General features: G+C 40.1%; 2 protein-coding genes and 1 long non-coding RNA gene across 3 annotated transcripts in view; 2 read left to right on the forward strand and 1 right to left on the reverse strand.

Annotated features, from left to right (window-relative positions):
- Positions 1-23,970, forward strand: part of LOC129433922 (N-acylneuraminate cytidylyltransferase B) — an 89,592-nt gene that overhangs the window by 6,893 nt on the left and 58,729 nt on the right. The gene's annotated exons all lie outside the window — the stretch shown is intronic.
- The window catches only part of LOC129433136 (uncharacterized), a 25,430-nt gene continuing 1,460 nt past the window's right edge, over positions 1-23,970 (reverse strand). The window contains exons 2-3 of the long non-coding RNA XR_012369962.1: positions 3,290-3,384; positions 1-217 (exon numbers count right to left, since the gene is read on the reverse strand). This is a non-coding gene — a long non-coding RNA (uncharacterized lncRNA). The remainder of the gene's footprint in view (positions 218-3,289; positions 3,385-23,970) is intronic.
- Positions 22,745-23,970, forward strand: part of LOC129433135 (N-acetylneuraminate-9-phosphate synthase) — a 5,836-nt gene continuing 4,610 nt past the window's right edge. Inside the window, exon 1 of the mRNA XM_055191626.2 lies at positions 22,745-22,936. Coding sequence (XP_055047601.1) covers positions 22,805-22,936 — 132 coding nt within the window. The 5' untranslated portion in view covers positions 22,745-22,804. The remainder of the gene's footprint in view (positions 22,937-23,970) is intronic.

The following is a 23,970-nucleotide window of genomic DNA, read 5'->3' on the forward strand; positions in this document are numbered from 1 at the left end:
TTGCTTCATTAATTAACAGGTTAGTGTACAGCGCAATTTATTTTTGGGACAAAGGTTCATCTAGTAGATTACGTGACTACATCATTTTACTGTTTCTTACTAGGTGATTCTTATATCTAATGTGAATGAGATGGTGTCCAAAGATTTGCTGAAGACCATTTCTAAGCAGACAGGCTGTCACATTAGACTCGTGATGGAGAAGAAAGATCTGGAGTGTCTGATGAAAGAGAAAAACATGCAGAAAGATGAGGTGGCCTTCATGGGTAAGAATTATACATCGATGGTTACAGGTGATCCTGTAGCTCAATCAGTAAAGCATTGCGTTAGCAGTGGGTTTGATCAAAGGGAACACACAAACTAATAAAACATTTCTCTTTAAGGCATTGTCAGTCACTTTGAATACACGTAAATGTAAAATAGTGATGTCACTGCAATCTAAAATGTTGTTGATTCCAAGATGGCAGTTGCGCACCATAGACACGTATGCTGCATATTAAATTGTGCACTATGACAGTACATACTGAATAATGTAAAGTATCTACTTCTATGTAATTAAAACAGTATGTGTTATATATTGTAGTATGTGTTTGTGCAGTATGAATCCACCATGTTTTCATTGTCATGTGACCCGTATGTCCTTTGACCTATGATGTAATTGTAACAACTGTGGCCATAATTTACATATTTGTTGTTAAACAGAGAACTTAAATCGCGAGGAATACATTGCTTGCTATGTAAATACCTTTCGTGTTGTTAGTGGATGTTTTCATTCACTAAATTATATGGCTATAAAAATGTATCCGATTAATATTTTTTTACATTTTTTACATAAATCTATTAATCAACCTAAGTACTGATCAAAACTACCAAATTTTGACAAAAATTCCATGATTTTAACTATTTAATTGTCAGGTTTATAAGTGGTGTCACTGATTGACCGGTTTGCAATATAAAAAGTGATTGTGGACTGGATTTTGTTTATCCCTTTTCACAGTTTTGTGCTTGTCAAAGATTGGTAAAACATTGGCTTTGAAGCATTTTTAATTTTTGTGTAGCATCAGTTTTTGTTGGTGGCTGTTTTTGCCACATTGACTTTCATTATAACCACATTTTTTGATTGCAGAGCTATGACATCTTTTTTTCATGCATTTTTGAATGTTGGTGTTTTTTTGTTAAGAGGTCAAATTTGTCATTTTTACTGTTGATCACCATGTGGTCCTATTTTGTGTGTGTTTTTCCCCAAATCAGTGACACCACCTATGAACCTGGCAATCAAAGAGCCAAAATCATGGAATTCCCGTGAAGATTTCGTAGTTTTGATACTGAGGTTGACCAACAGATACATGAAAAAAATTGGAAAACATTTTTTATAACCGTTGAATTTAGTGGATGTTTCCACTAACAACACAAAAGGGTAGTAAATTTGCCCACGGTATATCGTTGAGTTTTTGAAAAATTTCAAAGCATTTTCTTAAAAATCATTCAATTTGCTAAAACAGAGAGAAAGTTGTGGCCAAATAAAGAGTAAAAAACCTTAAAGCTTTTCTAAAAAATAATCCACTTCTTTGGATAAGACAGAAAGTTGTTTTCAATTATTATTTGGTTATATTTGTTTTCATAATATTTATAATAATTTCGGTGCAGTACTATTAAACATGTTACATGGTTAAAAGAAGAGTGTAACACACAATCTTTTTTTCTTTAGTACTGAAATTGGGGTCAAGACTTGTGAAATCGCACTTGCACAAGTGCAGGCTACTCAATTTTAAGACTTTTTCCCAAAGATGAACAGTAATGAATAAGCAAAATGTCAAAATTAGCTGTGACTTGTATTAAAATTAAATCATTATCCTTTTTATTCCAAGCTGAAATTTTCCACTCTAATGCTGTAAGATAAATCACATACTATCATACTATAATTAGGTGAGAATAAGTAGGCGAGGTAAGAACAGCCTAAAAATGGCTGGGTTGTTTTTGACCCATAATGGGTAAATATTGGACAGAACACATCGCTGGGTTAAAACTGACCTATTGCTGGGTTGTTTTAACACAACTGTTGGGTTATTATACCCCATGGTTGCATAACAACAACCCAACAATGGGTCATTTGTAACCTGGCGTGTGTCCTATATTTACACATTATGGGTCAAAATAACCCATACATGGTTAAAAGAAAAGTGTAGACTAACACTCACAAATGAGCAACTACTTCTAGCTAGTTTTAAGTGTACAATGTAAAAAATAAATTTCTGTAGTAATGCAGCTGTTTGCCAGAAACTTACTCATTTAAATTTGTTGAACAGTTTGTTCAAAGATAAAGCATTACAAATTAACAAGTCTCCATCTATAAAGATATAACAAAATGAAAAATTTACAGCCACATGCGTGACATTCTGGGATCCAAATTCTGAAGGACAAAAACCGAAAAACATTGATAAGGCTGTTATTTTATATTGTTTTATTCTGTGAAGATAAAGACATGTTAATGTTTAATTTTCACTTTGAACAAACTGTCCCCAGTAAACAACAAATTTAAATCAACTGCATAACTAAGACAACATTTTTTTTACATTTTGACCATTTACTCTACCAGTGTACTTATAGAGTTTTGCAGCAAAAGGCATTAGAACGTGTTAAATACCAGTTAAATAACTAAAGTGACATTGGTAAAAAATCATTTCAATACTGACTAATAACCTTTTCATTAAAGTGTATTGACTGAATCTAAACATGATAAAAGCTTGATAAAAAAGTTCATAAAGACCTTGATCACACGCACGCACGCACGCACGCACGCACGCACGCACACACACACACACACTTCTATAGACGCAATTGGTTTTATAACTGTACAAACTATATATTCTATTCCCCTAACCTACCCCAGTCCCTAACACAAACCATAAAAAACTGTTGGCAGTCTTTAATCTATGAAAAAGTACCATTTAGTTTGTTTTTAATGTTTTCAGTTTACAGGAAGTGTCCTCTTACACTATGTTTATAACATAATAAACTTGTCATTATACACTTTTCATGTCGCCATAAACCACATAGCTTTGTGCCTAGACAAACATTTTGACAAAGCCCTTACATGCACTGGTGTTTGTTCTTGTAGTTCATAAGGCCTTGAACTGTTGTAATAGGAAAGCTAACATTACACTACACTACATTCTTTCACTCTGGCCATCCATATGTTGCCCTGTTAAGAATGATACTGTATGTTTGTTTTTGGTAGGTGCAGAATGTGAAGATGTGGAGATCATGACGCAGGTGGGGCTGAATGCTGTACCTCCTGATGCACCCGTGTCACGTCTCATTGCAGCTGACTTCACCTGTCAGAGACCAGCGGGTCATGGGGCGGTTTTTGAGCTTGCTCAGTACATCCTGCAGATGAAGAAAAAAACACAAGTCGCAGATGAGCATGAAGACATCAACAACATTTAGACTGTCATCGTTACAGGAGTACCAATACATTTATTTTAAACACACCCATTTGCAGCATTTAAGCATAAATAAAATGATTAAGATATCCAATTTAAATTGTGAAAGATAAAAACAAAAACACATGGACACGTTAATCATATGGTCATAATGGTGATAAAAGCTACAGTCCTTGTTTCTCAGTCTATTTGTGTGTTATTATAATGTCTTATACAATCTACCAGACGGAAATTGTTAAAATAAATAATGTCCCGTTTAAGTTCTCTCTGTTCGGTAATCAGTATATCCATTAAAAACATACACCAGCTGATCTCAGGGATCTCAATTGCAACTATATGTCTTATTTACTATATCTATACTCATATCTTGTAATTCAAGCATGTAACTTTTTGAATCAGAACTTTTAATAAATCATTCTATCTATCTATCTATCTATCTATCTATCTATCTATCTATCTATCTATCTATCTATCTATCTATCTATCTATCTATCTATCTATCTATCTATAGTATATTTGATCAGCTTTGGATTTGTACCAACAGTTTCCCCCACTATGTCTCTGGTAGAAAACAGCACACTCTCACACACACTCTCACACGCACGCACACACCTGGTAAATATCACGTTGTGTATAATATCAATTGTCCCCACAAAGATAGGAATACCAGTATTTTTGTGACCTTGTGGGGACATTTTGAGGTTTTGGGGAAGGGAATAGAATACAGTTTGTACAGTGTGTGATCAAGCTCTTTATGAACTTTTTTATCAAGCTTTTATCATGTTTAGATTCAGTCAATACACTTTAATGGGAATGAAAAGGTTATTAGTCAGTATTGAAATGATTTTTTACTAATGTCACTTTAGTTATTTAACTGGTATTTAACACGTTTTAATGCCTTTTGCTGCAAAACTCTCTAAGTACACTGGTAGAATAAATGGTCAAAATGTAAAAAAAATGTTGCCATAGTTATGCAGTTGATTTAGATTGATGTTATTTACTGGGGACAGTTTGTTCAAAGTGAGGATTGAACATTAACAAGTCTTTGTCTTCACAGAATAAAACAATATGAAATAACAGCCTTATCAATGTTTTTCTGTTTTTGTACTTCCGAATTTGGATCCCAGAATGTCACGCATGTGGCTGTAAATTTTTCATTTTGTTTTATTTTGTGGATATAAAGACTTGTTGATGTTTGATCCTCATTTATCTTTGAGCAAACTGTTGCCAGTAGATAACAAGTTTAAATCAGTAAGTTTCTGGCAAACAGCTGCATTTATTTTTTCCATTGTACACTTAAAAACTAGCTAGAAGTAGCTGCTCATTTGTGCTATGAATTTGGACATGCTACACTCTTCTTTTAACCATGTATCGGTTATTTTGACCCATAATGGGTAAATATCGGACACATTCTGGTTTAAAAATGACCCCATGATGGGTCAAAAATGACCAATTGTTGGGTTGTTGTTTTGCAACCATGGGGTATAATAACCCAACAGTTGTGTTAAAACAACCCAGCAATAGGTTAGTTTTAACCCAGCGATGTGTTCTGTCCAATATTTACCCATTATTGGTCAAAAATAACCCAGCTATTTTTAGGCTGTTCTTACCTCGCCTACTTATTCTCACCTAATTATAGTATGATAGTATGTGATTTATCTTACAGCATTAGAGTGGAAAATTTCAGCTTGGAATAAAAAAGATAATGATAAAATGCTTTATTTAATTTTAATACAAGTCACAGCTAATTTTGACATTTTGCTTATTCAGTACTGTTCATCTTTGGGAAAAAGTCTTAAAATTGAGTAGCCTGCACTTGAAGTCTTGACCACAATTTCAATACTAAAGAAAAAAAGATTGTGTGTTACACCCTTCTGTTAACCATGTAACATGTTTAATAGTAATGCAATGAAATTATGATAAATATTATGAAAACAAATATAACCAAATAATAATTAAAAACAACTTTCTGTCTCATCCAAAGAAGTGGATTTTTTTCAGTCAGTCACAGAGGTGGGTAGAGAACCCAAAATCTGTACTCAAGTAAAAGTACAAGTACTTATACAAAAATGTACTCAAGTAAAAGTAAAAGTATCAATCTAATTATTTAATTGAGTAAGAGTAAAAAAGTATTAGATGAAAAAACTACTCAAGTAGTTAGTTACTCGTTACTTCCGATCAGATAGAGAAGTAGGGCAAAAGCACTGAATTTCAGACTACTTGGAGGGTTTTCACAAACCTCTCCTTAAAAGTCTCATTGTTCTGCTTATATACAAGTAAAGCAGCCTATCTCAGTCCTACATGGGTACATTAACATCACGTAACGTGTCATTTGAGAAAAAATCTCAAACACACACACACAGATGTTTTTCTGACGGTTAACTCTGTATTTATTTTCATGTTCACAACACAAACTTGTTAGCCTGACTACGTCAGACTTCGTACTTCCGCTAAATTTCATTACGCTTCTGTACTCAGTCTGAGATACCTCCCATTCAAACCATTTTCCTCCGGTCTCAAAACGTCCGTCCAATCAACGAACAGAGGGCGGGCTGAGAGCCGTGACGTAGACGCTAAACGCCGAATCACGGTTGTAGTTTGTTGTGGACATGGAGATACAGAAAGCTATTTGCTCTGTTGTGGATGTGGAGAACCGGCACTTGCCAATTTAAACCCGAACAAGAAAAGTGTTTGTTAAACATTTGAATGGAGATTATGTTGTTGCCCTACTCCGGACAAGTTTTTGGAAAAGTTTAATTTATCAACTTTACCGATCGTCAGCGAGAAACTGTGTGCAGCACAGCTTGACGTGCACAACGATCGAGAAATCATGGAATGGAATTATATTGTTCACAGTTAATGGTGGAGGACGCGTGGGCAAGCATTCTTTGGTGACATTCCTGATTAACCAGAAAATAAGGTAGGAAGATTTAATTTACATATGGTTATGGTTGTCTGGTGGAAGAGTTTGAGAGGAGAGAGGGGCGTTCCTCCCGTTAGACGTGAGTGGAAAGCCACCGTAAGGATAGTGTTCAACTAGCTCTGGCACGATTTACTTAACATAATCTGCAAAAGTCGTTCATAGCCATGTTAACTATGGTATTTCGCTCGATGGGTTTATACGTGTATTTTACAGCAGAGATTCGATGCGGCTGATCCGGCGCATAAAGCACATCATATCCAAATGTTATGTGTGATTGGCTTACGTTTAGACCAATGATTTTAAACTTCAGACAAGCCCCTCCCACGAGAAGGAAAACGATTGTCAATTATGCCCAGCCAGACTCTGTCTATGAAGCGAAGCAAAATAGCAGAGGATGGTATTACCAGGCTACAAACTTGTCAGCATCTGCCTTTAAACATGCAAAACAGTAAACAAAAAAGAACGTGTGTGTCTGTTTGTTATCATGTTTTTATATGAATAGGTTATTTTCATTGCCATTAAAGTGCAATTACTGAACATAAACAGGAGGATCATTTTAGAATTTCATATGGAACTTATCTGTTTGTGCAAATCAACTTTATAATATATAATACATGTTTCTTTAAAATCTAACTTTATTCTTTTATTTTTATTCATTCATTCTTTAGGAAGGATTTAAATAAAATACAATCTTGTTTTTATTTGAATGTAGTTTCTACACATTAGTGAGGTGTCTGGATTTGTGTATAATGCAAGACGTCCTTAAATTATGCTGTTCAGTTTGTTTAGTTGTGGGAAAATGATATGGAAATGTGCAGATATGAATGTGATGTTTGTATGGTTTAACTTACACTAGGTTTGGTCATCGCTTGCACAAGAGTGCATATGGCAAAAGAATCGGAAAGTGTGTGAAATGACCATTAATACTGTTCAAATAAACATTACTGTGACTTACCACTTCAGGTTGGATCTTGAATTCCTGTACGCTGAGATGTCAGCTCATTTATTGAACAAAGCATGCATCGCATTATGAAACTATTATTTTTGACCTCTTGGAGTGAAAACATAGACCATGCATGATCTATTCTGCCTCCGATATCTCACACAACGGCAACGCACACGTGCCCTCATCTGCTTCTCCTATCATCTACGCGCAGTCGCGCGCGCTAAAGGGTGACGCAGCCTGTCTCGCGAAACTTTCGAACACGCCCTATAAACTTTTTTAAAAATATATATTCATTAATTATTACCATTTAACAGTAGCGCAGTAACGCCGCCGAATGTAGCGAAGTAAAAGTACAGTTTTTTCACTAGAAATGTATTTGAGTAAGAGTGAAAAGTACCCATCCTTAAATTTACTCTAAAAGTACTAGTTACCCAAAAAATGTACTCAAGTACATGTAACGAAGTAAATGTAATTCGTTACTACCCACCTCTGGTCGGTCACTACGACGTCACGTCACCCAACGAATTGGGAACTCGCTTAGAGAAACCAATCTGCTTCGTAAACTATGAACTTGGCATTGAGATATTTGCATAATGCTGGCGCCGCCCCGCCAGGTGCGTATATAAGCAGCAGGTGCAAATATGGAAATTAGCTTTTTCATCAGTAGTACTGCTACTGAGAAGCTACTTTCTGCTCTGGTGGGAAACGATTGCTAAAGTTGGTTGGACTAGCAGTACCATAGCGGACGCCGCAGTTTTTCCACAACTCTGCATCTTTTTGTTTTGAGTTTTAGTGAGTGTGTTGCTGATCCCTGTGCGCATCATCAACTGAGCATCTAGAGTGAATTTCCCTAAAAGAGTGATACAAGAGAGCTCTGTGTCTTGTTAAAGATATCCACTCTCTCGTATATCCGGAGATCAGCGTCCTTTTCAGGATGGGTTCTCGTCCGTGTGCTCTTGGATGCGGCAAGTACATGGGTCCAAAGGACGGTCACGAGCGCTGTCTTTCATGCTTGGGCATCGAGCATGCGGAGGCTGCGTTCGCTGGGGGTGCATGTTCTCACTGCGAGGAGATGTCCCTTTTGGATTTACGCAGGCAGTTGTCGTTTCTCCGGGAACGGCGTCCGCGTCCGGGGACTTCTGACCGCCAGCACGGAGCGGCCGCAAAGCTCTCTAAGGACGATCTGCGTCTAACTGTGTTGAGCCGGTCGGGGGATTCGTCCTCCGGCTTTTAGCCTTCCCGTCCTCAGCCGGTAGAGATGCCTATGGAGACTGCAGCGTCGTTTTCTACGATGGCTGCAGAATCAGTTGTGCCTCCCTCTGGATCCGCTTCGACCGCAACAGCCGAGGGTGGGCCCCCTCTTTCCGAAGCTGACTCGGAAGTCCTTCCTCCCACTGGTCCGGTCTGGACGCCAGAGTTTGACCCGGAGATGGTGGCCGTGCTCGCTCGAGCGGCGGAGACCGTAGGGTTAGAGTGGGTTAACCCCCCTCAGCCCGAACCGTCCCGCCTGGATGATTGGTTGTTCGGAGCTGCCCAGGCTTCACAGCCCTCTCCATCAGTACCTTTCTTCCCCGAGGTGCACGAGGAGCTCTCACGGACTTGGAAGTCGCCGTACTTTACCCGGTTACAGCGGATTCAGCCCTCCCCTCTCACCTTCCTCACCAACGGAGCCGCTAAGGGTTACACGGGGATCCTTCCTGTGGAGCGGGGGGGTTGCGATGCAGCTGTGTCCGGCCACCGCTGCCTCCTGGAAGGACCGCCCAACCATTCCCTCTCGGGCTTGCAGACAGTCGTCCGGTTTAACGGGCGCTGCCCACCAGGCTTGTGGAGAGGCGGCTTCGGCTCTGCATGCAATGGCTTTGCTGCAGGTCCACCAAGCGAAGGCCTTACGTGATCTGCTTGAGGGAGCACACGACTCACCCGTCTTGTCGGAGCCGACTCACCCGTCTTGTCGGAGCTCCGGGATGCCACTGATTTGGCTCTCTGCGCAACAATTGGTGACGGCGCAGGCAATTGGTCACGCGATGTCTACACTCGTGGTCCAAGAACGCCACCTTTGGTTGTGTCTGGCTGACATGACGGACGGGGACAAGAACAAGTTACTGGACACTCCAGTCTCCAAGTCCGGACTTTTCGGTGAGACCGTGGAGTCCTTTGCACAGCAGTTCTCCGCTGCTCAGAAGCAGACTGAAGCGATCGCTAAGATCATGCCCCGGCGCAAGTGACCTGCCTCTAGTCCACCAGTGCCGGCTGCCCAGTCTGCTCCTCGCCGAGGGCGCCCTGCGGCGGCTGCCTCTGCCCCCCCAGGGCGTCATCCAGGCAACGGAGGGGGAACAGCCGTCAGCAGCCCGCCCTGCCCGCTCGACCCGCTTCCCGTGGTGGCAAACGGGGATCTAAGCGGCCCTGAGACGGGCGACCTGGAATCGGATGGGATCACTCTTCGGGAGAATGTTTTGTTTCGGTTTGTTTCTTTTCGGCCGGATTCTCAGCCGGCACCCACAAACCACAAAAATAGTGCATTACTATCTCTTTTCCAGGTCTCCAGAGGATCGAGAGAGCCGTGAACGGGCATTCATCTGCTCATCCTCCCTCTCCTCTAACGCCAGCGGGTGCTTACCGGAGTCTGCGCTCTCCACTCAGGAGACCAGACGACCGTCTAACACGGTCTCACACCCATGGCGTCAATATTTGACGACACTTGACCATGCGTCAATATGTTGACGCGGAGGGTATACCTTTCGCGTCATTTTTTGACGAACTGGGGACTTCAATACTATTAGGTACACAAAATTAAACAGTTGTCACCTGGCATTGGGGTTAGGGTTAGGTTTGGGTAGGGATGTCATTATGTAAATCTAACCCTAAACCGACGCGAAAATGGTAGAAAATGGTAAGAAAAGAGAATGCAACAGACTTAATAGTATTGAAGTCCCCAGTTCGTCAAAAAATGACGCGAAAGGTATACCCTCCGCGTCAACATATTGACGCATGGTCAAGTGTCGTCAAATATTGACGCCATGGGGTGAGACTGGGTTGGACCGTCACCCTCAGCGGACTCAGATCAGTGTCACAACACACACACACACACACACACACACTGTAGTTGCGTGCGCTCCGACGGCGCGCGCACCGGCAGTCTCACCTGTTCCGCTCGGCTGCCCAACCGCAAGCTCCCCGGTAGTGCCACTAATTCCCCTCGCACGGTCTTTGGAAGCTTGGCTTCAGCTTACGAGCCCGTCCCGTTGGTAATTACGCACGATCCGCCTCGCCTACGAAATTTAATTCAACCGGCACACACCCAAATTCTCGGGCATTCGTTTCACTACAGTGAAAGCGTCTGATGCACATGTACTGCGTGCAGAAGTCGATGTCCTCCTGGCGAAGGACGCGATCAAGCCGGTCCCTCCAGCCAAGATGAGCTCAGGCTTTTACAGCCCGTATTTCATAGTTCCAAAGAAGGGTGGTGGGTTACGACCGATCTTGGATTTGCGTGTTCTGAACCGGACTCTCCAAAAACAATCCTTCAGAATGTTAACACCGAAACTGATATTTCAGTCAATACGCCCCCAAGATTGGTTTGCAGCGATAGATCTGAAAGACGCGTACTTTCATGTCTCCATTCTCCCTCGCCACAGACCGTTTCTGCGCTTTGCGTTCGAGGGGCGGGCATACCAATACAAAGTACTACCATTCGGGCTGTCTCTCTCTCCCCGTGTATTCACGAAAGTAGTAGAAGCAGCGTTAAAACCCCTGAGTGGTAATCGCATATTGGCTTACTTCGACGATTGGCTTATAATAGCGCATTCTCGGCGGACGCTTTGCGAACACAGAGACTTAACGCTTTGGCATCTCGCCCGTTTGGGTCTTCGGGTCAACTGGGAAAAGAGCAAACTCTGCCCCACGCAGAGGATCTCTTTTCTCGGCATGGGACTGGACTCGATCGATTTTTCGGCACATTTAACAGAAGCGCGCGTCCAGTCGATTCTAACTTGCCTCGGTTCATTTCAAGGGAAGAACGCGGTCCCTCTGAAACAATTTTAGAAGCTCCTGGGACATATGGCAGCAGCCGCGGCTGTGACACCGCTCGGGCTGCTTCATATGAGACCGCTTCAGCGTTGGCTTCACGATTGAGTCCCGAGGAGAGTGTAACTATTACACCTGCGTGTTGTCTAACATTCACCCTGTGGTCGGACCCCGTGTTTCTGAGAGCAGGTGTTCCCATAAAACAGGTCTCTTGGCATGCTGTTGTAGACACAGATGCATCCGACACAGGGTGTAGAGCCACGTACGATGGGCTTGCAGCCTCAGGGGTGTGGACAGCACCCCAGCTGCACTGGCACATCAACTGCCGCGAGTTGTGGGCTGTATATCTGGGGCTTGTACGCTTCGCTACGGAGCTACGAGGGAAGGATGTATTAGTGTGCACTGACAATACTGCGACCGTTGCATATATCAACCGTCAAAGCGGTTTGCGCTCTCGTCACATGTCGCATCTCGCCCGTCATCTCCTCCTTCAGAGTCAGAAGCATCTGAGGTCCCTGCATCCTTTGCGCTCTCCCTCTATTCCTCCTTGGGACCTGTCCATGGTGCTGAATGCCCTGCAGGGACCCCCGTTCGAGCCTTTGCAGTCTGTGAGTCTGAAGTTTTTGTCAATGAAAACTCTGACCCTGCTCGCCTTGGCCTCTGTTAAGAGGGTAGGTGACCTTCATGCATTCTCCATCCACGACTCGTCCCTTCAGTTTGGTCCTGCTGTCTCGAGCGTAGACCCAGACCAGGCTACGTCCCCAAAGTTCCCGGGAACATGTGGTCTAGTAAAACCAATACTAAGACCACGTGATCCCACACAAAACATGGGTCTGTCATGATCCTGCCACAAGACTAGATTAAACAAAGGACAAGATGGCAGAATCATGACATTCTGGGACAGAATATGGCTCAAAAATTACCCAGCAATTTTAGAGTGTGTCATTTAAATGTCATTAAGTGTTAATATTATGTCAAATCATTTAAAATACCTTAAAAAATGCAACAGACATGTCAAAATATTATACTTAAATTTATGTATGTGCACAATACATAAAAAACTGACAACTAAAACTTGTTCTTCCTCACACAGAGGGTTCAAAAATTTTCTGACATAGAAGAAAAAACTAATCAAGTATTTAATTAATTATTTTAATGTAATTAATGTAATGTAATTTAATGTCTTTGCGTTAAAAATGACATAACTGAACAAATTACACTTAATGACAGTTGTATAAACATGCAAATGAAGGTGTAATGTCAGTCTTATAAACACCCCTTTAAGTAAATTGTTACCAAAAAGTCCCCTGAACACGTAGGGCTCCTAGGCTGCAGCCTACGCAAGCCTGTGCGTTAATCTGCACCTGTCTGTTTTATTTAACTGTGGTTTAATGCTGATATTGTTGTACATTTTTATGATGAAAAACAATACTTATTTAAAAGTTGAATATGTAAGTTGAAAATGTGTGAAAAAGAACTCTGTATTAAATCTTTGTCTTATTGTAATATGTTAGTTATTTTTTTCTGTATATGGATTCTTATGGATGTTTCTTTTGATAGCGAGCTACCCATATGCATTATATTAAGAAGAAATAAAAGTGGATAACAATCCATGAAGATTAATACGAAGATTAATAAAGACTTTTCTAAGCGAGGGAAAATGCAAATGCAGTATGGATTGTGGATAAAAGCTACTTTGTCGTTAGACTAGCATTAGACTAGCAATAAAAGATAGTCTGATAATAAACCATGTGTTTAGGTGCAATAAAACATGATAATAAAACAATAAAATGTGTCAGAGACTAGTGAGCCATATTCCGCAGAAAAACGGCAGGCATCATCTGCTACTTTTTTGTAAATGATCCATCATTACTTCTCCTACTGTACTAAACCTACAAGATAGAGAGCAGTTGTTGAGTATGTGATGAGAACCGAGAAACTACATTCTCAAGCGTTTGTAATTACAAGGTTCAGCTTTTTGTGATAGGATTCCGAGATCTGTAAATGAGATTGAGATATGAGATAAGAAATGAGATACAACAATCCAATTGCAGACTTGGCTTTATTACAGGAAACATGACAATGGCCCTTCTTTTGCCCAGTTATTTTTGAAGTTGGGGAGACAAATATGCCACTAAAGTAAAGCACACAAGACAGCATTTAGCTGGTACAAAGCAACAAGCTCAAGTACAGTGGTGTGAAAAAGTGGTGGCCCCCTTCCTGATTTTTTTGCTTATTTGTCCCCCTGTTAAAAATAACTTAAAGAGCCTCACAGATCCAAAATCGAAACTGACCTGTATTGCAGTGTGTCATGTAGCTGTCCATCAATGTAAACAATGTGCAAAGTAGTTGAACCAAAAAAGTGCACGATTAATAAAGCTATTGGCTTCTAAAGTAGGGAGTCGACACTGAATCGCTGAAACAGGTCATCATATGGATTGAATCTCCTGCCTGACTTTAATAATAATAGAGAAACGAAAACTATGACCTGTCCACAGCTAGTTAGTGTGTAAACATCATATCACCCTGTGTTTTCAGTTTGTGTTATTTTCACTACCAAAGGATGATGATATTTGAAGAATCTGTTGTTAAAATTACTTTTTAAAGAAAGGATATACTAAACGTTTGGCTATGAAGAATCAGTGGTTCAAATTCATTTTTAGCAGAGGGATTTACAAGACGTTTGGCAATGAAAGATGGTTCAGTATCCACTTTATTTGGAACAATATGCGTTTCCTAACCACAACCTGTAAGTATAATTATAGCTACATATTTGCTTAAATGAGTGTAAAATGTTAGTTTCTATTGTCATTTTTATTGCTTGGATTAATGATGAATGATGTCATTGTTTAAACTCTGAATATACTGTCAGAGAGTCACGTTAACAAGCGGCTAGCAGCTATGTTCACTTACGGTTTTGCCATGACCCGGTTAGCCTAAATAAATGCTTAAATGAATGTAAAATGTTGTTCCTTTTCAGTCGAATTGGGAACGCGCATCTAATTCGAAAAAAACACTACATGACAATGAACTTGGAATGCAGATATTTGCATCTGACGGTGCCGCCCCGCCACTCGGGTATTTAAAGGAGGATCAAGTGCAATATCATTAGCTCTTTCGCTTCGAAAGCTGGTAGTAATCTGCTCACGAGAAGCTACACTCTCTGCTGTTTGGAGAACTCTGCATGTTCGATTTGGTTGGGCAAAGGCACTTCAGCGGAGGCTCTCGGGTGTTCCACCTCTCTCTTAATTTTTTTTTAAATTTCTTTTTAATTTTAACAACTCTTAGTTGAGTGTGTGTAGCCGTTCCCCTGTATGCTTCATCAACATCAGCACATTAAAAGAGTGTTTCCTCTAAAAGAGTATTGCTGTGTTTTGCATCTTTTTAAAGACAGCATTCACTCGCACTGAGGCGGGAGCGTCTTTTTTAAGATGTCTTTCCGTCCATGTTTCTGGATGCGGCAAATGTATGGGTCCCGGGTGGCCACGATCGAGCACAAGAGTGCATGCTGCTATTTTGCAAGTTCTCCACCTTAGAAATCATGGAGGGGTCTGAAATTGTCATCGTAGGTGCATGTCCACTGTGAGAGACATAATCTAAAAAAAATCACAATGTGTGATTTTTAACTATTTATTTGTATAATACAGCGGCAAATAAGTATTTGAACACCTGAGAAAATCAATGTTAATATTTGGTACAGTAGCCTTTGTTTGCAATTACAGAGGTCAAATGTTTCCTGTAGTTTTTACCAGGTTTGCACACACTGCAGGAGGGGTTTTAGCCCACTCCTCCACACAGATCTTCTCTAGATCAGTCAGGTTTGTGGCCTGTCACTGAGAAACATGGAGTTTGAGCTCCCTCCAAAGGTTCTCTATTGGGTTTAGGTCTGGAGACTGGCTAGGCCACGCCAGAACCTTGATATGCTTCTTACAGAGTCACTTCTTGGTTATCCTGGCTGTGTGATTCAGGTCATTAATCTGTTGGAAGACCCAACCTTGACCCATCTTCAATGCTCTAACTGAGGGAAGGAGGTTGTTCCCCAAAATCTCGCAATACATGGCCCCGGGCATCCCCTCCTTAATACAGTGCAGTCGCCCTGTCCCATGTGCAGAAAAACACCCCCAAAGCATGAAACATGCTTCACAGTAGGGATGGTGTTCTTGAGATGGTACTCATCATTCTTCTTCCTCCAAACATGTTTAGTGGAATTATGACCAAAAAATTCTATTTTGGTCTCATCTGACCACATGACTTTCTCCCATGACTCCCGTGGATCATCCAAATTGTCATTGGCAAACTTAAGACGGGCCTGGACATGTGCTGGTTTAAGCAGGGGTTTAAGCATGATTTCAAACCATGACATCTTATTGTATTACCAACAGTAACCTTGGAAACGGTGGTCCCAGCTCTTTTCAGGTCATTGACCAGCTCCTCCTGTGTAGTTATTGGCTGAATTCTCACCTTTCTTAGGATTATTGAGACCCCACAAGGTGAGATCTTGCATGGAGCCCCTGTCCGAGGGGATAGTGACAGTCATGTTTAGCTTCTTCCATTTTCTAATGATTGCTCCAACAGTGGACCTTTTTTCACCAAGCTGCTTGGCTATCACCCCGTAGCCCTTTCCAGCCTTGTGGAGGTGTACAATTTTGTCTCTACTGTCTTTGAACAGCTCTTTGGTCTTGGCCATGTTAGTAGTTGGATTCTTACTGATTGTATGGGGTGGACAGGTCTCTTATGCAGCTAATGACCTCAAACAGGTGCATCTAATTTAGGATAATAAATGGAGTGGAGGACATTTTAAAGGCAGACTAACAGGTCTTTGAAGGTCAGAATTATAGCTGATAGACAGGTATTCAAATATTTATTTGCAACTGTATGATACAAATAAATAGTTAAAAAAAATCATACACTGTGATTTCGTTTTTTTTTGTCTCTCAAAGTGGACATGCACTACGATGACAATTTCAGACCCCTCCATGATTTCTAAGTGGGAAAACTTGCAAAATAGCAGGTAGTTCAAATACTTATTTTCCTCACTGTATATGCTTGAAGGTCCATGTATTTAACACCTATACCTCCGGACAATATTCTGTTTACATTTTAGTTTATTTATGGATTTTCATTTCTATGCAGGCATTTTATAGAAAGTCATATTAGGGGCCGATCAAACCAACAGTGTATATGGCAGTTGCAGGTGCCTTTTTTGAATGATTTTCTATGGGCAGTGAGCATTATGCACGCTTTTTATGGGCCCCGAACGGCTTGCGTGTTTTGCCGTTTGCCGCAGCACGCGCTTTTGAAGAAGCACTGAGAGTGGAAAAGCACCTGACGTAATTTGCATCTTTTCATTGTCCAATCGAATGAGGGGAGAGGTGGGCCTTCTGTTGTAGTGAGGGAAGTTTACAGTTTGGAACAACGTTACCGGACTGCAGTCACTCACTGTCTCTCTCCTGTGTTTGTGCACCTCTCCCCTTCAGAGCAAACATTCTCTTTTTAATGTTTCTGCTAATATGACACCTAACAGCAAAAGAGCGCTCATGATCCATATTTGATTAACAGGACAGTTGTCTCAGTGGTTGCCTAGCAATATAAAAAGCCACACCGCACTGCTCTTTTTTAAGTTACCAAAACAAGGCACTTATGCTTGCCTTGCATTTCCAAGCGTTTGGTGTGATTGGCCCCTTACTTTTTAATCCTATTTTTAAGTGCCTATTTTTTGTTGTTATTCTGTATTATACACTGAAAATATTTGTAGAAATTTCAGTATACTGGCAGCTGTTTGCCAGTAACTTTTTGTTTATTTAAATTAATGTTAATAGCAAATGTTTTTCAAAGATAAATGAACATTAGACATTAACAAGTCTGTAAAGATAAAGACTTGTTAATGTTTAATGTTTATTTAACTTTGAACAAACTGTTGCCAGTTAATAACATAGATTTAAATCTAAAGTAAGTAACTGGCAAACATCTGAATAACTGTACATAAAAATAGAATATAGCTAATGTAAAATAAAGTTTAAAGTCCAACTTAAACAGCAAACAACAACAGACACATACAAAATCAATTTATAAAACATCCCCAAATGCTAAAGAAAACAGATGAGTCTTTAGCAAACTTTTAAAGACACTAACTTGACAGACAAAGACCAACACAAAAAGGTAAGATCAAGTGCAGTTTATTAAAGGTAATCCAAAATCGTATCCAGCCAGGCAAAGGGTCAAAATCCATGTAAACAGTCCAGAACATAAAACAAACAAGAACACTATACAAGAAGTGGTGTGACATATGCCATGGACTCCATGACAAGAACTGAACAGACAGGGTATATATACACAAACACTAACAAGGTCAGTGTAAACAGCTGAGTGCAATGATATGAGACACAGACAGGATTGTGGGAAATGCAATTCTTAATGAATGGGACCATGCGGGGAAGAGACCTCTAGTGGCCACCCAGGGAACAACAATCAGACATCGTGACATTACCCCCTCTCTACAGAGCAGATACCAGACGCTCCTATGGAACAAAAAAAGTTCATGTGGGAGGTGGACTGGTGGAGGATCAGGGGGAGGGACGGAGGGACAGGCCCGTGAAGAGGCCAGGGCCCAGGAAGCCAAGGCAGAGCAGGAGGCTAGGGCAGGGCTGGCACGGCCGGCAGAGCAGGAGGCCAGGGCAGGGCTGGCAGAGCAGGAAGTCAGGGCGAAGCCACAAGCGGAACCAGAGACCAAGGCAGAGCCACATGCTGACCCAGAGACCAAGGCGGAGCTGCGAGCAGAGCCGAAGGCAGAACCAGAGACCAGAGCAAAGCCGTAGGCAGAACCAGAGGCCAGGGTGATGCCACAGGTGGAGACTAGGCCGGAACTGGAAACCAGGGTAGTGCTGGCGGCAAAGGGAACCTTGCCTAACCTGGGCCAGGTTAGATAGGGCAGAGAGTTCAGAAAGCTCAGGGATGGCCATATTTGGCCAGGCAGAAAGTTCAGGGAGCTCAGGAACGTCCATTTTGGACAGGACAGAAAGTTCATGGAGTTCGGGATCGGACATCTTGGGCCAGGCAGAGAAATCAGGGAGCTCAGAAATGGCCATCTTGGACCAGGCATAGAGTTCAGGGATGGCCATCTTGGACAGGACAGAAAGTTCATAAAGTTCAGGTTCTTAGGTAGGACAGAGAAACTGGGGATCTCAGGAACAGACATTTTGGATGGAACAGAGAGACTTTGGGAGACATGCACGGCCATTTTGGCAAGATTAGACAGTCTATGGAGCTTGGGAGCGACCATGTTGGCTGACCAACAGGACACAGGAAACTCAGGAGTAACCATCTCGGCCTTTACAGGAAACTCAGGGAAATTGAAAACAGGCCTTATGGTCAGAACAGGAAATTCAGGAAATTTATGCTAAGCTAACTTGGTCGTGACAGGAAGCTCAGGGGAATCAAATTAAGACCTTTTATCCATGACAGAAAGTTCAGGAGGCCTGGGTTCATGGACTTGAGAGACCTCTTGTAAAACAGAAGAGCAGACCACACACACCACAGAGCCATCTTAAAGACAGGAGAAGGTATGACAGGCTTCGTGGAGAAGGGTGTTCTTCTAATTGCCAGCCTAGAACCTCATTCTGGACTAGCTAATGTGATGGGTTCTGGAATGGCCATTTTACGAGGAGAAGTAAGCCTGGCAGCCATCTTGTGAACAGGCTCGAGTGTGGCGGCAGCCACTTTGTCTGGAGATGCAGGTGTGGTAATTGCATGCCACTGGCTACGATGCTCAAAATATCTGGTGAACCCCCAAAAATCCAGGATCTCCAACCCCTTCATCTCCCACCAAAGCAAAGGGTCATCCAGGCAGTTGTTAAAAAGATCCTTCAATGCTGCATCATTATAACCCAGGCCCCCGAGACAAAGTTCAAAATTACTGAGCCAGACATTCCACCATCCATCCATGCTGATGTAGGGCCCTTAAATTACTGACCCCTCCTCTCCTTCTCAGTGGAGGGGGGGCTGATACCAATCCGCTGGATATATGCATGATGAAGTCCTTCTGTCACGACACACACACACACAAACAGGTAAGATCCAAGTGCAGTTTATTAAGGGTAAAACCAAAATCATATCCAGCAGGCAAAGGGTCAAAATCCATGTAAACAGTCCAGAACATAAAGCAAACAAGAACACTATACAAGAAGCAGTGTGACATATAACAAGGACGCCATGACAAGAACTGAACAGACAGGGTATATATATGAAGAGTTTCAAAACGAGATAACTACGTTTTTTTATTTTTCAGAAATCTCGTTTTTTGGTTGTGCATTCCAATTAATATTAATTCAACTGCAGTTGATTTGTTTTGATTTAAACCTTCATAACTTATAAATACAGCTAAGTAGCACAATAAAACAAAATAATAATGATAATAATGATAACATAATAATAAACATGTTTTGACAATAATGTTTAAAACAGAGTTATCTCGTTTTGCAACGAAACTCTTCAATATGCACAAATACTAACAGGGTGAGTTAAAACAGCTGAGTGCCATGGTATGTGATACAGACAGGGTTGTGGGAAATGCACTTCTTAATGAATGTGACCATGTGGGGAAGAGACCTCGGGTGGCCACAGAGGGAACAACAATCAGACACTTAGGAGCTGCAACGAAAAGGCCCAATTACCTTTACATTTTAAACAAGATTGATGAATCATAGGGTTCAACTGATCATTTAACAGCAGAGATCTGTTAGAATGATGCAAACAAATTAAATCAGAAATGTGGGTGAGAGAGAGTGGTCTGACTCACACCCAAAATACAGTGCATTAAAGTAATACAACTGAGATGATAACAACTGAGAAAATATACTTCAACTTTAATATACATAAAAAACATCTTAAATGTTGGTTTTAACCGCATTTATTTGCCAAAAAAATGTTACATTCTGAATAAAAAACACCAAGGTTTTTATACCAGTTAAGGTCTTCACTGAAAGAAACCTCAAGCTGTCTTTGTTATCCTTCACAGATCCTCAGTCTTATCCTCATTCAGTTGGTGAAAGTCGTTAGCCAACAACACTTATTTTCAGCCAAAAAATATCCCCAAGTTTAATGGTAAATAGAATTATCATCAGTATACAAATGATAATGGATGCCATATTTTTTTCAAAGATTAAACCTATAGGGAGCATATAAGGTAAAAAATAAACTTGGTCCCAAGATTGAACCCTGAGGAACTCCACACAAGATAGGGGCAACAGTTGAAGAGCAGTCCCCTACAGTAGGTTAACCATTTAAATAAAAATAAAAACATTTCAAGGCCAACCTGATTTTTAAGAAAATCAATTAGAATCTGTGTCAAAGGCAGCAGTAAGATTTAACATTGATAAAATGACACACCCTCCAGAGTCAACACCACATAAGATATTTGTCAGGATCCGTCTGAAATCATGTGTTTTATTACATCTAGTCTTTGTGTTCGGGGTCCTGGCAGTACCATGTTTTATGTGGGAAATGTGTGGTTTTAGTATTTGGTTTATTCTGACCACGCATTTCCCGGGTCTCGTCACTTTTTCACCGATCCCTTACTTGTAATGATTTCCAGGTGTATGTAATTTACTTTCTCCCTATTTAAGAGTCCTTGTGTTTGTTGTCCAGTGCGCGTTCGTCTTGTTACCATCCCTGCCGTGTTCCAGAGTCTTGCATTTGTGAGTATTGAGTATATTTAGTCTAGTTTGTCATTTGTAGTTTAATGTTGGTTCATGTTTAGTTTTATGTTAGTTTAGTTTAGTGTAGTGTGATCCTGTCTTGTTTACCCCCTCGTGGGTCTTTGTTTTCCCCTGTTTTTGTGCAATAAATCCTTATTTAGTTACGTCTGCATTTGGGTTCTTTTCTTGTCATAAATCCTCACAATATTATCATCATCAGACCCTTAAAATAAAAAAGGACTCTGTACTTATCTCTAAACCCTGAATGAAATTTATCCAAGATTTTATTTGTTCAACACACACTCTTCTTCATTATCTTTAAAACAAAAGGCAGCTTAAAGTTTGGATGAAAAGAAATATTTAATCCAAATATTTATGGATTAAATATTTAATATTTAACCCATCCTGCAGGTTTAAAACGGGCTGGAACAACACCACTTAACAGGCTACTATTCATAATAGATCAAAACTATTGGACCACTGCAGTCAACCACCTTTTTATATAAAAGAAAGGGGATCACATCGAAAAGTGACCTGGTAGGCTTCATATGTGCAATTATATCTTTTAGCTGTGGAGAAGGAAAAAATGAGTAAACCATGTCAGTTTATGTGAGAAATTGAAAGAAACAACTGTATCAATGTAATTTGACATCCAGTTCCAGTAATCTTATCAGAATCTTGTACGAACACGCAGTTTTAACGTTTTATGGCATGGATAAAATAAAATAAAAAAGCAACACACGCTTTATTATATTGTAATTTATTATGTTATAAAAAAAATTAAAAAATTGCGTCAGTTTCCCAAACAGGGTGGCAGCTGGTTGTCAGTAACTTACTGTAGATTTTATATTTATGTTATTTACTGGCAAAAGTTTGTTTAAAGTTAAGTGAACATTAAACATGTTTTAGAAGCTCTTTATTATACTCTATACAGTATATTGGTTAAATATTTGAAAAGCCAACAGGCAGATGTTAAGGATGAGGCCTTATAATGAAAAATAAATACAAATTATAGTGAAACACGGATTATGGCCAACAGAGATACAGCGGGGCTCGAACGTTTGGGCACCCTTGGTAAATATGAACAAAGAAAGCTACAAAAATAATCTTAATGTTTCTTCTTTTAAGCTTTAATTTAAAAAAAATCACAAAATATAATGTTTCATTGAAGTAAAACAATTGAAAGTGAAGGGGAAATGACATAACGAAATAAATCATTTTCTCTAAAACTCACTGGGCATAAATATGGGCACCCCTTTATTTAATGATTTATTTTGTAATGTAATTTCTTCTTCACTTTTAATTGTCTAACTTCAATGAAACATTATATTTTTGTGATTTTTTAAATTAAAGCATAAAAGTAGAAACATTATAGATTATTTTAATAGCTGTTTTTGCTCCTATTTACCTAGGTATAACCTAGTAATTATTATTAATGATAATTTATTAGTTTACAAAAAACTGTTTTATTACAAGATTACATTAGTATAAATAGTTCATTTAGGTTTGTTACTGCTTTATCTTTACCCCACATTGTCCTATCAAACTTGGTCTGAATCAGAAATGTGAAAATAAATGATTAAAAACATGCTGCACACTTTTTTTTCATTTATATAATTTCAATCAAGGCTGTAAACTGAAACGATATATCTGAAATAATGGAGTAGGGGGTGGAGCATCTTGCATCCTTTAAATAATCACACTTCCCTTTATTTGGCCCCTTTGCTGTATTGTCTGCACACTGTCAACACCTGCAATCTTTTATCGTTTTATCTACAAAATGTCATCTGTGTTTGAACTTTGTCCTGGAAGAAAAATCGGGGGCTCCAATCCCTGTTTTATTATCGCTGAGATTGGACAGAACCATCAAGGAGACATTGAAATTGCCAGAAGAATGATCAAAATGGCTAAGGTAAAGTATTGTTTGACCAGTTAGTCTGAACATCTAAATGTAGTATTTTTTGTAATAAACACTCACCAAGAACAACCTTAACCACCTTGAATGGCATGGTGTCAAACTGTGTTTTTATGCAAAACTGGACAGAAGGTTTGCAGTAGATCACTGGTGTTAAGTGTTTTTATTTTTGCAAACTTTAGTGTAAATTTAACTGACCTTAAATACCTAAACTACTGAAATAAATTCTTAATAATAGGGTTAACTCAGCTAAAATAGGTATTTTTTCCTATCATCTAAGTGGCCACAACATTTTCTGTGCACCGTATTTTATGTAATGTAATAACCTGTGGGCGGCCCCTAGGGGCGTGTCTATGGATTTCTGTATTCATTTTCTGAGCTTGTTTTTGCAATCAATACACTGGGGTGGAAAGGGTTCAATGAAATGCTGAAGGACCAAATGTTAAAATGAATGTCAGTACTAAGATTTAATCTCTTATGGTTCTGATCATTTTGGATAAATCCAAGAAACGCCAGCATACATTGCACGTAAGGGTCCACTCTTCAAAATACATCCCACATTTTAATCCAAAACAACAAAAACTAGGGAAAACAACATGCGAAGTGTCTAGTTTCAAACAAGACCACAATTATAAATATATACCATATGCTTTAAGAGCTGAAGTCGTTTTAGTTTGGGTATGTCCTTTTTCAGATAATGCTCAAAAATAGGGGCGCTAACTATTTAAAGGGCCACTAACCAAGGTTTTTCAGCAATATAAAAAATAGTGTCTGGTGTCCCCAGAATGTTTCTCTAAAGTTTCAGCTCAAAATACACCACAGATCTTTCATTGTATGGCGTTGAACATGGCCATTTGTGGCTACAATGAAAACGTGCTGTTTTTGTGTGTGTTTCTTTAAATGCAAAGAAAGCTTCTGTTCCCCTCCCCATATGCAAAGTAAGAGGTAGAGTGTTTACACGTGTTTTGGACTACATCAAAACGTGTGCCTGTGGCAGAAGATTGAACTACGCGCCCATAAGGCAGAGTCTG

This window comes from Misgurnus anguillicaudatus, chromosome 6 (assembly GCF_027580225.2).
Source record: "Misgurnus anguillicaudatus chromosome 6, ASM2758022v2, whole genome shotgun sequence".
Lineage (NCBI taxonomy): Eukaryota > Metazoa > Chordata > Actinopteri > Cypriniformes > Cobitidae > Misgurnus > Misgurnus anguillicaudatus.